The sequence below is a fragment of the Sabethes cyaneus genome, chromosome 3, assembly GCF_943734655.1.
Source record: "Sabethes cyaneus chromosome 3, idSabCyanKW18_F2, whole genome shotgun sequence".
Classification (NCBI taxonomy): domain Eukaryota; kingdom Metazoa; phylum Arthropoda; class Insecta; order Diptera; family Culicidae; genus Sabethes; species Sabethes cyaneus.
The window spans coordinates 97,743,455-97,759,236 of record NC_071355.1 but is presented as its reverse complement, the minus strand read 5'-3'; the positions used below and the strand labels follow the sequence as shown (position 1 = coordinate 97,759,236).

Genomic DNA, 15,782 nt, shown 5'->3' with positions numbered 1-15,782 from the left:
ACCAATGTTGACGTCATATAAAAGTTTTGTTGTGACACCCTAAGCTATCATTTGAGGGGTGAGCCCCCGGGTTTTCTGACATAGTGCTATTTTGGGACACTCTAATGGGTATAGACGTTCTTCAGAACTTGACCCTTCTTTCTCGACAGACTTCGGAGCCGGTTATTAGAGTGCTGGAAAATTACGGGACTAGTGCAAAGTTCCTATTGACTCTGTGGCGGCACCGATCAGTCGAGATTCGAACATAACGACGACTGGCTTGTTAGGCTAGCAGTCTATCCCGAAGCTACCTGGGCGGGCTGTGCCAGAGCAATTTCACAGTTTTTTATAGGAGCTTAAGATTACGTAACCTATGTGTGGGTATACAAAAATAGTCTAGGTAAACAAATGCAATTTGTAAGTTGATGCTTAAGACTACGTAACATATGTGTAGGTCTACAAAGTTGGTGTAGGTAAAGAAATTTTATTGTAGGTAGTTTAAGTGGTGTGTTTTGGCTAATGTCTTGTGCAATGTCTGAAATCTAAGAAAATTAATACTGAAAATACCTCGTAGAATTATGTGTATAATGTAAGTCCGGGATTTGAGAAAGAAGAGAGTGCGAAGGTTTTTTAACTAAAAATTGTTTCGTCTGAGTGTGCCTGTGTGTGTATGCTTTTTGGTAGATATTTGAAAAGCCAAAAGTAACCGTTTCCAAGGTCTTTGTTTAGTAAAGTGGAGGAGCATCCAAAGCTGTCCTGCACTCAGTGCACCTATTTTGCTTAATTAACTGTAACACCTCAGCCAAGCGAAATTCGAAAATGTTATGTATGGAGCGTTTGTAGAGTCAATTATTCTCTATAAGATTGCTAAACTAAGTATTGCTCTATCTTATGTATTTACGGCGCACTCCCAGTTCACACTGGGTGGTGCACCAAGAGCGCTCTCTGCGTAACACTCAGTGTGAACTGGCAGTGCGCCGTAAATACGCAAAATAGAGCAATACTTAGTTTAGCAATCTTGTGGATAATAATTGAATACATCCAAATGTCCACTAACGAGCTCGTGTTAAAAATCCTGTGATTTGATACCCCGTTTGCCATGTTTTTGAAGAGAATTCCAAATGGCCACTTTTGAGTTCCAGTAGAACCGATGCCGGATGTTCCGGGATGCCTAGATCGACACAAAATACATCCAAATATGCACTAAAGAACTCGTGTTGGAAAATCCTGTTATTTGATACCCCATTTGCCGTATTTTCGAAGAGAATACTAAATGACCACTTTTGAGTTCCGGTAGAACCGACAACGGATGTTCCAGAGTGTGAGGCGTAAGCCAGTGCTCTACAGTATAGTGTAAAATTACCTGGTAGTCTGTTCACTGTGTTTATAGTTCAATTTTGGGACTTGGAATGCCAATTATAGATAATTTGTAATCACAGAGAACAGACTACCAGGTAATTGACAAAAAGTGTGTAAAAGGTTTTTATGTAATCTACGAGTAATCCTTTAACCCATTATGTCCTAGCGTATGATATATCATACCTCGTCTTCAAAACCTGTTTTTTGCTGAATTTCAATAGTTAGCATTGTTAATATATCACTACAAGAGAGATAAGACATTTATTTGATGTGTGTGTGATATAATTTGTCAGTTTTTGTTAATTCATCTGTATTTTCAACAGTGCAAAGTTGTGATAAATGGCGGAAAAAAAGCTGAAAAAATGGCGAAAAAAAACTTTGTCTCCAAAACGCATGAATAAGTCTACATTTAGTGGCAAAACATTACCTGACATGTAAATTGGTATTTATATGTAAAGTCTATCACAAAATTCGATAAGAAATCTGTAAAAAACTTTGTAATTTGTTTGTTTGAAACTGAGCCTATGAAATATTAAACCTGCGATATTTTGGCATTGAAAGCATTCCAAATGACGATTTTGCGTTTCCCGACACATTCGAGCCATAATATAATAGATTACAGAGTTTCACTTCATTTGGTCAAAATTTTGGTATACCCGGGTCATAATGGGTTAATAGAGCACTCCTCGAGCATTAAGTGGCAAACTAAATCTCGATGTCACTGCCATCGCTGCTATGTAACTCCAGCACAAAGAAATATTGATAAAGGTACATGCATATTTTTTTATGCGTTTGGCAAACTATTCCTGGAGGGCGCTACCGACAAATTTTACACACAAAAAATCAATTACTTCCTTAGAGCCTGTTAATCTGTTTTCTGTGCTGTGATTTTAACGTTGGAGTTGTATCTTTCATTACTAGATAGGTTCAGTTGAAGAAAATGAAGTTGAACTGCCCAAGTAACCAAAAGTTCCGATAAAAGGGGATTTTTTGGCTTAATCAGCCAACGAAATGATCATGAATAGAACTCTGTTCAACTTAATTTTTAAGTAATTAACCGTACTTTCAAGTTCGTATTTGATGATTAAACTTCGAAGGGAATACAAAGTAACTCCTAACAGAACTATAAAGTTCGCAAAAAGTTCACTTAAGTCGCTATATAGAACACTGTTCAGCCCAAAAAGAAACTCCAAAAACTTTAAAAATAAAAAAGATTGAGGGAATATTTTCCCACGTCTTCCTGTTTTGTAGATTCATGACATTTCTCATTAACTAAGGCATTTAATTTCGGTTAATAATCGAATGTTTTTTTATAAATATTAATTTATTGTAACTTACCACACACCACCAACCATAACCTCAGGGATTTGAACTCGAGTACTTCTTTTCGGTGACTTAGACGCATATCACTGCTCCGTTGCTGGAATATGCGATTTGCATCGTTTTTACTCGATGTGCTAATTTCTCATTTATCACAGCCCCGAAACGAATTTACACTTAAGAACAACTCATCGGCAAAATTCATGTCACTAGCGGCATCAGAGATGGCACAATTCATCAGGATAGGCTTGCAACGAGTAACGCTCGGGTTCAAATCCAGCAGCGGTCGGTGTTAGTTAGGCTTTTTTTATATGGTCTATCTTAATCGCATGAACCGACTTTACAAAAATTAGGAGGAGGCGAAAGCAGAAAATAGAAAAGTATAAAAATAGAACTAAAAGTGCTGTTTTATAAACTTTTGCAAAAGTTTCTTTAGAAGCTGCTTAGCACTCTATGCAGCGAACTCAAGGCAACTTTGAAGTTCGGTTAATTACAGTTAAAATGCTAAGCAAGCTGTAGATCCGTAGACATAAAGCTTGTTAACCTTCCTTAGACACCATTATCCAAACTCTAAGTTACTTTCAAGTTATATGTTGAACTTTCAAGCTGCATGTGGAACTTTCAAGTTGCTACAGATATTAACGGTACTTTAATGAGAATGAAGTTCGGTTTACAAATGTAGTGTCTGGTTGTTCAGCAAGAAAGTTGTGCGGAACTAAATTTGAACCAAATATGAACTTTCAAGTTTGTTCCTTAAGTGAAATTCGAACTTTTGGTTGCTTGGGTGAGTTATGAGCTTCGTTCCCACTTACCCCGTATTCCCACTTGCCCCGGGGTACCTTACATAATGTAAAAGTTTCTGATCAATAATATCTGAGTAATCTTTATATGTGTTTTATTAATAGTATTTCTTTATATTTTCTATCGCCAACATCTAGATAATGGACAAGCGAAACAATACGCTAGATCGATTGCAAAAGCTGGTAAAAAAGACAACTTCAGGTAATGAGAAATCAAACGACAGACACGGTACGAAAACAGAGCGGCTTAGAGAACTAACGGAGCTATTGAAAGGCAGCAGAGCTCCACCTATACCGCCTCCCCGACGGGCGAAACATTTACAGACTATCGAACGCAATCTCCAAAGCCCTCACACCACAGCATCAACCACAAGTTTATTGAACATTGACGCCATACACAGTATTGAAAATCGAAGTAATTTGAAGAAAACAAAAGAATCTCGATCGATAGATATTCCATTTCAATTTTCTGAATGTAATCGAGCATCAACCCCTAGTTCACCGTTGACCGACCATAAAGTTAACCTTAGGGCTAATGCGAGTACTTCAAACCTCGAATGCTTACAAAGTACGTCTACCAACGATTCCAACGTAGAAGAAGCGAAATCTGTAACATCCTTCAGAGATGAGGAAGACATTTTCTGCAAGCTTCCAAAACCAGAATCACGAACGATCGTTGGATCATACACGCAAAAAACTATTCCATTCAGAAGCGCCTCTTTTTCTCAAGTGGATTATACTTCTGGAAAATACATTCGTTCGGCTTTAGGAGCCATTAAAAACAGTCTGTTGCGAGGCAAAGACAATTCTGTGATGGAGAATACTCCGCTACCGAAAGAAAATGCAAAGGACTTTATGCGAAGTTGTAGTCCAACACAACTCTTCTCAACTTCGGAGTCAGATTCTGTGATTGATGATAATGAAGTTTCTAGAATACCTATTAAAAAAACAGAATTAAGCATCAATCTTTCACCACCAGATTTCGATAGAAGTGATGGGTTGGATGGCAGGGAATTATCATCGAATAGAAATTCTGATATAGAAACCATTGTAGAAGATCCTGAAGCTGAACACTTTGAAACCATAGAAACGGAAGTCATTGAGCAACAGAAGGCAGAAATCAATGTTAATCAGGCTTCAGAAATGGTATTGGAATCTCTGATAGAAGAGGGCATTCCCATCACACCACAATCTCTACCCAAGGACGAAGAATGTTTACAGCAGGCAACAACTTGCCTCATACCGGTACCAGTTTATGATTGTGTTGTGAGTGAATGGAGTACGGCTCGCCCCTCCGAACAATGGATTGATGCAGCAGCCACAGAATGTTCTAAATTTATTGACAGTATTACAGTAACTGAAGAAAATGAAGCAGACCTGTGTGAACCTTGTGCCAGTATTATGGATGAATTAGTGGTAGACAAACTGTCTGAAAAAATAGAACCAATTCCGGCAGAAATTGTAGATAGTGAAGATGTGAATACAATTAAGTTGACTAGCGAAACCGACATTGTTACTCCCCCAATATCAATAGTATGTACAGAACCTGATAGTTTAGTAAGTACTACTATCATAGAAACTCCTCCAACGCCTGATGAACCAATAATTCGGCCTGACCGGCCAACCGAAGTTGTCGAAGTGAGAAAACGTCATAGCAACAACGAAGAAAATGGAGAAGCGGTGTGCAATTGCACAAGCGAAATAGAAGAAAAGCGAAGAATCGACAAATCGAAAAGAAGGAAAGGAATTTACATACAGTGGCCTGCAATTGATACGAACATTGATCCTGAGTCAGATTCTAACGAAAATTATACACCGGACGATAACTGGCGACCTGATAAATTAACAATTGAAAAAGATTCAAGCCTAGATTTAAGCGGCGAAAGTTTCACCGATCTCAGTACTAAAGACATAACTTCTTCGCCGGAGAAATCCAAAGAAACAGAACTTTTTCATCGCGTTGATCCTAATTTGTTAGATCCAAACACACCCGAGTCAGATATATCTAGGCCTTCCTGGCCCAAAGGTTCCCGGAGGCAAAGCTTAACCTATCAAAGTTCGGATGAAAAAGATGATTCAACACCACTCGCTACGATTCCTGTTCGTTCTTTCCGAAATTTGTTCATGCGCTCTGATTCCGTATCTGACAACGAAAGTGAACGAGCTTCATCAAGGGATCGCACAAGCGCCTCTCCTGCGCCAGTAGGTGATCATGACCTAAAGCGATATTCGAAACGGCCTTTGCGAGGTCCCTACGGTCAAATGTTGGAGGCAGAAATGAAGAAACCATCGAAAGTGCATTACAATGAAATTTTAGAAGAGCTTAGCAAGCACGAAAGGTGAGTCCTAACCATTGTGAATTGGGGAGGTGCGACCTCCTCTCGATTAATGAGAACATTTGCTTTTTAAAGAAAAGATCCGTTTTTGTCAAACCTTCTTATTTTATTTTACTTATTTACCTCATCTTATCTTTATAATATAAAGTTAATATTATTATTATCTGCGGAAATATTAGGCTTGGATAGAAACTATTTACATATTTTAAAAATAAATTTCCCATGGAATCCGAAAAAAATATTAATTAAATTTAATTTGAAAACTAAATTTACATGTTTCTCTCAATGAGCACAATTTGATCTCAAAAAGTCCAACCCCATTGTACTTCCTAGTTTATTTTACAGAAGAATCACTCATCGCCACGAGGTGTTTCATGCCGACCCCGAGATGCAACGTTTTATAGCAAGCAACCCTCAATTTCTCATGTAAAACTAAGAGCAAAATTATATCTTCTTGCTTGATGCAGAAGTGATGTAAAGATCTTTTGCTTTATCGTGGAAGCATGTATAGAGTATATTCCAAAGTTTTTCTTTTTCTAATACTGTCAGTGTAGCTAATTTTTCAGTTTTCAGCTTTGAAATGCGATTCCTCATTTCAAGAATAACTGCGTTAAAATGCACAAAATATTGTATTCTATCACTTACGAACGAGACTTCAGTTTTCATTTTATTTTAGTAACTTGATAAAATCAATCGAAGTGAAGGACTGATTGTGCACTTCTTGAATAGGGGGAAGTCCCCCAGTACCGGACACCTACGGATTTTGACATGTATAACATCAACACCGAACCGTGAACCGTTTTAGAAGCCAAATGAGAAATCGATAAAAATCATTATTTAAAAATTGTGTCTCCCAGTACCGGGCACTTAATAGAAATCATAAAATAAACCATTTCAAGGCTTATAGCTCTGAAAAATTCAAGTCAAAATGTTTAAAATCTCTTTTTGCTTGCATACTTGTTTACTAAAGATGTTTGAAAAATTGCTTTGCATAAAAATCAGTAGTTTTTTACGCACTGCATCGAAGTCCTTTTGTTTTCTTCGAAAAATTGATTTCCTTGTTTTTTCATATTTAAGATAACCGGTTCGGCATAAGTGATTTTTTCTCTCTTCTCAATCTCTTTTTTGCAAAATCTTGGTTTCATTCAAGAATTTGACTGAACCAACAAAACATTTTGCTGTCCGGTACTGGGTGACGGAAATCACTCAGTACAATTTACATTATTTAACGAATTGAATATTTTTGTGGAAAAATGCACAACGGAGCTTGGAAAATATTCAATGAAAGGTTTACATTAAAAACGAAATTTTATGCGACCGAATAATACTGTAATGCTGAAAATTTAGCCGTAACATAACAATTCGATCGTCGATAGATAAAAACAACCAAATCTCTGTTTTCACGAATGATTCTGACCTATACAATCACACATGTTGATTGTTTTTATCATATTAGCTACTAAGGTGCACCATTTAAACTATGAAATTCAGAAGTGTCCGATATTGGGAGCTGTCCGGCGCTGGGGGACTTCCTCCTACAGTTTATTTTCTGGGCTTCAACCTGGTTTAGGTTTAGTCGAAACAAATAATCCCTAACCTGTTTGTAAGGAGAAGATTGGTCACTTTTTTCGGAAATCAAATTAAACGAAGTCGCAGGTGTATAAAATTGTCGTCTGGGATAAAGGATGCAAGAAGATGCTCACACTTGATTGGTTGAAGTATGAAAACTGAAGAACTTTACTGTTCTATTAATTTACGCAAAGGTTTATAACCCTTCACATAACAAAAATTGCTAGACATTTTTTCTATCCAATGACATATTGAGCACGGAATTTTATGTAGTGATAAAATTATTAAGCATTAAAATCTTTCATTCCAAAGTAACTTTCCTTGACATTTTCACAAAGTGCTACTCAGTATAAGCAAAATTTCCATTATCATTTTGATATTTCAATCGATACTAAGGCCATTACAAATATTTTATAAAGTTTTAGTCCTTCCGGTGTTCGGCTACTGAAGGGGGGGGCGAAAAAAAAACAAAGTGAATTTTTTAATCGAGCAAAAAAAAACATGGATTTTAAGAATTTTTATTTAAGGTTTAAACGTGAAAACCGAATCTATTCTTGCTTATAATATATACGTTATTATTTTCTATGCAAAAATATACGAAAAAAGACAAAAACGAAGGAAAATTTTTTTGGACGATTTTCGGAAATTCCATTGTTCGAATTTCCATTTCTGTTCCGTGCTAGAAGCGTTAATTCAACTCGGAGACTCATTTTTCGAGTTTTTCAGACTGTAGAGCCCACACACAATTGATTTTCTAAAAAGAAATTTGACTCATATCCTACAAATTATTTTTTGCCCCCCGATTTTCAAGCCAATTTCCAAGGGGGGGGGGGGGGGGTGACAAAAACTTTAAATATGATTTGCAATGGCCTAATTAATAAACCAAAACCTATTTTAATTTTCTTATCATTTTAGCTCACATTCATTTCCCTCATTTAGCAGAGGTCGTGGTAGTGGCAGCCAATCGATGGATGAAACAAACGATCGGCATTCCAGCAAGCTTTTCAAGCCACGCAAAGCAAGTGCAAACCTACCGCTTCCTGCTCATAACAGAACAGCTTCAAGCCCTTCGAAACTAGCTGATCTAAGTAACATAGAGAGCCTTCCGGTGGGAGGTACGAAACGCCATCTGGGAAATATTGAACAAAAAAGTACCGATTCTGACAGGTCCGAAAAATCTAATGGCAAGTTAGAATCGAAAAAGTTCTCTCTTGATAGCCATCTTTCGGAAAAAAATTCCAGTCACGACAAACACAGCAAACGAAGCTCTTCGGGAACGAGTGATAAACATCAAAAAAGAAGCTTGGATGATACGAGATATTCACACTCCAGTCGAACGCCATCCGAAAGAAGCTATGTTCTTAACACACCTGACACTCAAAAAAACCTTGTTGCCTCTCCAGAGTTACTGGCTGAACTACTCAAAGGTTCTAGTGAAAAGCTGGTAACTGAGCAGCTTTCAGGAGCCACCAGTCCTAGCAACGGCAGTAATGCACTCCCAACGGCTGTTTTAAAATACTTGGTAAGTAAGCTTTTCATCCCTATTTTCTGGACTTGGTTGTTAAATCTCTATTTAATAATCCATTTGTATTCCAAAACTGTGTCAACTAGAATATATTTTGCGCACGAAATTGAACGATCTTAATTGTTCGTATTCAATTAAATTGACGAAATGTTAAATTTAAATCTTCCGACATGCCGTGTATGTGTATGAAAACACAACAAAAGGGGTCTGCCGACCCCTCGTGGTGGTACTGGTGTTGAACGCATTTTTGGGAAATATGTTTTCTAATTCGGTTTGATGTTTCACCCCCTCTGTTCTCTCATACCTATCTTAAAATACGAGAGGAACAAAATGTCTGAATGCTTCCACATGGTTCGGTAAGCAGTTTTTTACATTTACTCATTTCCATTCCTTTGAGATGTATTGAAAACATCTCATCTCTTTTTATCCTCTCTTGGATTTCCATTGAGAGAATTGCACAGGTTGCTCTGGAGGAAAACTAGATGTTCATCGAGAGGAAAACAGAATATACCCTGTACAACGCAGTTTTCATGGACGAATCGAAACGAAAGTGTTTATTTTGTGTTGCAGGAAAAAGCTACACGAAAATGTGTGGGAAAACTACTCATATAAAATAGTTAATGGGCTCGACAGAAAATACTCGTTCAAAGGTTTAATAGTCGGTAATTTTTGTGAAAAGCACTTAGGAAATGAATCTGGAATACGCTTCTATGATGTTTGGTTAAAAACCTAGTATGTGATATGTTTGATCGCGAACATGAGTGCAAATTCCTTTTCCTGTATACAATCGAACAAATTGCAAATCTCGAGTGAAACACCAATCAGTTTTAGTAGTATCGATAGAAATGGAAATGTTTATATCGGAAATATTCCAATCTGTATACAGTTTACGTTTGTATAGAGGAAACCCTTCCAAAGCTGTGATATGGTAACAGCTTTGAGAATGCTGGAAAATACAGCAGCTGTGTATATATGGTTACTTTGGATTTCGAACAATCACCGTGAGAGTCATGTGTGTAATTTCCAGCGTTAAAAAAACATTTTCTGGAATAATAATAATCAACCGTCCTTGACATAAAACTGTTCGTGAATTTAAAAATGATTGGTTTTAATATGATTAGAAAACCAGTTCTTATTTGCACACCTTCTATGGTTTTCTCATTGTAGCTTCAGATTGATTCAGCTAAACACCTTTTTCAGAAGATTGATGGCAGTACAATGTTGCTATCAAGGTATGTCTAGATGAAAAAAGCTGTTTAGAGTTGAAATTTCCTGCGACAAATATGAGCGACACGTCAGTGCTTACGTATCAACATATCACAGCACACAGGTGAAGTACTTGCTGTCAGGCAGCGTGTGCAACAGGTTAACGTGATACAAAGCAGCACTTATTTTGTAAATATCACAACATACAGAGCAAGCATACGGTGCAATCTCGAGTGTTGGTAAAAGTGTCTAAAATATTCATACTATCAGATGTGCTAGTTTTTCGAAGCGAATATAAGGACACAATGTTACCGTTAAATCTTTGTTCCGATTCCGAGGATGACCCGGAGCGTACACCGAAATCTATTGGAGACACCGGCATGTGGCAAAGTGTCGTTAACTGTTATAATGTAAGTCAACTAGAGAAAACATTTTTTTTGTACAGTCAAAATAATTACAGGAAAATCTACAAAAAGTATTATTTTTTATTTTACAATATTATTCACATAAAAATATTTTTTTGACCACATTTATTTTTCCTTGCCGGAAATATTATATTAAACACGGTATTATTTCTACCATTATTTTATATCGTTATAAATGTTTCGATCAGGCCAAATGATATTGTAGTTTTAATAAATCATGTCATCTGTATATCAGTTGATCAATATTTAATTGTATTGAAGGAGCCGCATAACAACGCGCAAAAACAATTAATTAGTTACTATAACAACGCGAATACGTTACTATAATTAAAAAGCCGAGTAATTAAATATCATAGGAAATATTGTTATTAAAACGAATATTGAATTGCCCCGAGCACTGAAATTTATTGTTGGCATGTAATTTTATTCTCTGCTTTACTAACTTTTTCGGCTACAATCTGGTTTTGATTCAGTGCCAAATTTTGAATGCGTCTTCACATTTATCGATCTAGGACCGCCATTTTTCAGTCGCCCCTAACACCCGCTATCCTAACAACACTCGCGTTAATAGCGCGCATCCAACCGTTACGGGATCTGCCTAGTAGTTGACGGCTTCTATCGGATTTTCTACTAAATATCATTTTTATTGATCGTTAATCCGCCATCCTTACTATGCGGCCAGCACACTGCAGTCTGGTATGTTTCAATCGATTGACAATATCCGCATGTTTATGGACCTGGTATATCTTGTGATTCGTGATATACCTCCCAGTTGGCCTCGAGGTACGACGCTGGTCTAACAAGCCAGTCGTCGTATGTTTCAATATATCAATAGGATCGTGCACCAGTCCCGCAATTGTCCTTTGTCCTGTACTCTAACAGCTGGGTGTAAAATCTGTTAAAACCAGAAGGTAACGTTTCGAACACAGAATGTAGAACCTAGGCTTTGCTTTATTTTACATCTCGTGAGTCGTGATCCGCACCCCTTCGTGATCATTGCCCATAACAGAATTTAGTATGGTTCTGTTGCTGTTACGTGAATCAAGTCTCCCTCGTGATCATAAAAGAAGTTTGAACGGTCCGTTAACTGTTTTGAAGAAGTTTCTCGTATCGGGCTCGTCGAAGCAACTTTATGTCTCCGCAAGATCCTAATTTTGGCGTTCATTCCCAAGTAACAAATCCACAGCCGCTTGGTTTTATTAAATTTTATGAAGATTTTATGGCGGTATAACGATTACCTGAAGCTTTATAGTGGACATACCCATTGCCAAGAAGAACGGGTCATATTTAATACTTATAGCTGACTATCTAACTCAAATAAAACTATCCGTAAACCCGCGTAACAGATCTTATTGCGGTTGCTTATATTACCAAAATAAAACTAGTTGTCTATGTAACATCTCTTACAAAACAACTCTGAGTATTCCGAAGAGAACGCGTACCAATACATTGGCGTATCAATATAAAACTGTCTTTATGGAGGCTGTTTGTCAAACTGCAATACAACTTGATGGCTTTTAACGGGTGGCAACTAAAATTTTGGATTTTTTTTCTCAAGCTGTTAAAAAAAGACAAAGAAACATGAAGAAGATCTGATTTACCGATATTAAAGATACATTATCCATTGTTGAAAAAAAATTAGTGTTCATTTGAAAACGGTCCGTAATCGGCTGTTCGGCGAAGCTTTCGTTTGACGTCGAAACAGGAGCGTTGTACGGCCGTCATGCTAACTTTGCGAATGTATCTTTTGATTCTACCAATGAACTGTTTGCAATTCGTGGCTCTCCAGTTATTTTTGTACACCAAGGAACTCAAAATCCCGAAGAATCGATTGGGCACACTGAGACAGATTTTTCGGGTCGTGCTTTTGGGGTAAAAATGCGATCGAATGGGTACGATTCATGAACGATTGTGTTTTTTTGGCGTAGTGCGATGATGCCCCAGCCGGCCAAAACACGTATTGTCCATCTGCATGATGTTTTTGTAGAAACGGGATCAAAATTTTCTTCAAACATTCGTCTGGTGCATCTTAATTGATAGCCTAACCGAAGGGCTTGTTGTTGAAGAAACGAGAAAGAGAACGATGTCCTTCTGCGTCCATAATTTTGGCTGTCTTCCACTACCTTGCTTGCGAATAGTTGTTGAGCATCTTAGGATATGGTAAACAAAACAGTCGAAGCCGCAACACATTTGGTTTTTAAATGTTGTACCGTATACTTTTTGCTGAGATTTCTGTTGCAGTTCGCAGAAGTGTACAACACGCAGATTTATGGCAGTTGTTATGAAGCGTTGCTAGGTTTATCCACGAGAAAATGTTAGGCCATATTGATATTCCAGCAATTAAAAACCATGAAACAAAAATCCTAGCTATTTCCTCAAAATAAAGTGCGAGATGCCCAGACGAAGTTATTTTCGATGTGTTACATACACATTATAGAATACAGCTAGAGCAATATTATCGGCTTTAAGCTTGACTAATCGAAATTAATTATTTTCTTTACAGTATAGGTTTTTATAAATCAGCACAGTCTCGATGGCGCATTAATTTCACGTGCTTTTTATTCAAATATGGACGATGAAATTTGATACGCATATGGTATACAACTGTGAAAATTGTTAAAAAATAGCTATTTGTTCTTTCACATATTTGAAGAAGATTGTCATAAAATGAAATTGATTGCAGGTTGATCTGATAGCAAAGCTTAATCTCTATTTCTTGCGCTTGTTTAAATTGTCAAATCAGCGAAGCAAACTCAGCTTTTTAGCGCTTCAAGCTTCATGTGAAGCTTTGTGGAACAGAACAAATGCGTCATAGGTCTCAGTCATATATAGCTTCACCATGAATCTTGAATAAAATCTGTACTCTTAAGATGGTTACCATATCGGGCTTTAATGATTGCATTGAAACTGGGCCAAATTATCATAATGTGGTTGTATGTGGGTCCTCAGATAGTTGTTATAACAGTGAGGTCTTCATAGTCGGTTTTAAAATTTGGTTCTGAAATCTACTTAACAACTAAAATAAAACCAAAATTGTTATTTGGGTTACAACGATCTTGCCAGCTCTAGCGTCTCGGTGCATCATGCAGAGCAGTTACCATAGTCACAGTTGCAATCTAGATATGAGCTCTGGTTCGGTACTTCTCGTCGAACCAATCACTGGAAGCGGCTGTTGTAGTAGTACCCAATACTCCCACACTGTAGTAGTACGGGTCGTTTCTTAAACGTGTCTCCAAGGTCGTTCAGTCTCTCCCCTACTCGTTCACCGATCTGCTCATCTGCTTCCCAAGAGGATTCGGCAGAAATTTCTTTCGATTTAAGTACGTTGGAGAACCCGACCCGAATCTCGTTTACTACGAGATAGTAATCCTTTTGGTCACCCGAAGACCTGTCCGAGACATAAAAGTTTAGACATAAAAGTGTCTAGAACCTTCATATAAATGAGTAAAGCATTGAGAAGCATGTCTTTAAGGACTTGACCCTTCTTTATCGACAGATTTCGCAGCTGACTGTTAGAGTATAGGACAGTTATGGAGCTAGTGCAACGATTATATCTACTGAATTATACACCAGCAGGCTTGTTAGACCAGTATCGTACCTCGAAGCTAACTGTGACGCTACTACATACCAGGGGTTTGAAACGAACGTCAAATGCATATGATTGCAGTGTAACCGTTTTTTCTGACGTTTCGGTCCGAGTGACGGCTAACGCTTTATTCAATGGAAATTCTAATTGCCGGCGAACTAGTTGAAGGATGCTTTCTTCACTCCTACATGAGAAAGAGATAGCATGATTACATACCCTTGCTACATACACCTATGTTGTTACCGATCACTTTCAAATAGATCGGTACAATGAAGGAGTTTTTCAGTTTAGCGTTTAGTTCTTAAGTTGTAAATTATTGTTTTTTTTGTATCATCGGCTCTAAATCATTGTTGTTAGTTTATTAAATGTTTTGCTATTATAATATTTGTCGTTTTTTGTTTAACATAGTTTTAAGAAATTACTAACAAATAAAAACCGTTTGATCCAGACACAACCCTGGGAGCTCTCAACCGGTTCGGCTATCTGAAACGCAAAGAAATTTTGATAGCGAACCCACTGTATCCGGTTAGAGGAGTGAGAAGGGAGATAGTCGACGAGAGGGAGATAGAGGATGAAGAAGGGTCGAAGATGGAAAAGCCAAAAAAAGAGAAGACAGTCGAGCTCGAAGCATGCGATGGACTACGTCCAGCGTCAGACAGCTAAAAAGTTAAAACGCTGTAGTAGTTTCCGAAAGTGAAATTTTTCGGACAGCAAAAGTACTGAATATTGCTAAGAAAGTTTAAAGCCAACCGTCAAAGGTTTGATTTTTATACCTGGCAATCCGTTGGTGATCGCACGCTAAAGCGGTCGTAGCAGAACATCGCCAGCTTTACGGCGAAATCGGCTAGCGAATTAACGGATGCCACGAGGAGTATCGTGGGTCACTGTGACAGTTGTGGACGACAACCAACGAAAGAAGACGCCACCGATTCCGGACGAAGAGAACGTAAGACAATTCTGGACGATCCGGAAAACGGAAAGCAGCGCTACCCACCTTGGCCGTTATTGCCGGAGATCGTAAGAACCAAGGTAAACCGCAGCCTCGTGGTAGTATGTCATCGGGTCAACGCTTGGAGATTCGACCGTGAAGCGGTCGTGGTACGTACCCCCTCTCTCTCCTATCATCATTCTGCATGTCGTCGGTGGGCCCCAACGCGTCGTGATCGGTACCGCAACGAAAATGTTAAAAATCTAGAATAAATAGTTAAAATGGAATTCTATTTTTAAGCTTAAAGAGCCGATCCCTTTTCCTCTGAATACTCTTTCGTTGTTCCGCTTTGCTGATTGAGACGGTAAGTAGTCGAATGTGCTGAGTCCCCCGAACACGCTACGACCCTGAGTAGATAGAGTGAGCTAGCAGGGCAGTGTGAGCTTTCTCATACTTACAATTGGCGATCCACGTAAAATAAAAATATTCAAATCCTAGATTTGAATATTTTTACCGTGTTTCGGGGAGACTCGAGTACAGGTCGATACTTGTCTCGATTGTTCTTTGCATGAATACTTCCTTTGATGGTCTTGCACGTGGCCGATTGTTAGAATCAAGTGAAAACGCGATAACCGTATCTGTTGCAAACGACGCATGACCAGATTGTATCCGTGGATTGTAATGCTAGATCGAAAAACGCGATAATTTCAGGTTTTGAAAAACGAATTTTCAGAAATTTTTACCATTCT

At 38.0% G+C, this 15,782-nt stretch overlaps 1 protein-coding gene across 1 annotated transcript in view; it reads left to right on the top strand.

Moving 5' to 3' along the window:
- The window catches only part of LOC128742086 (uncharacterized), a 121,498-nt gene that overhangs the window by 79,930 nt on the left and 25,786 nt on the right, over window positions 1-15,782 (top strand). The window contains exons 5-6 of the mRNA XM_053838297.1: window positions 3,597-5,797; window positions 8,279-8,885. Of these exons, the coding sequence (XP_053694272.1) occupies window positions 3,597-5,797; window positions 8,279-8,885 (2,808 nt within the window). The remainder of the gene's footprint in view (window positions 1-3,596; window positions 5,798-8,278; window positions 8,886-15,782) is intronic.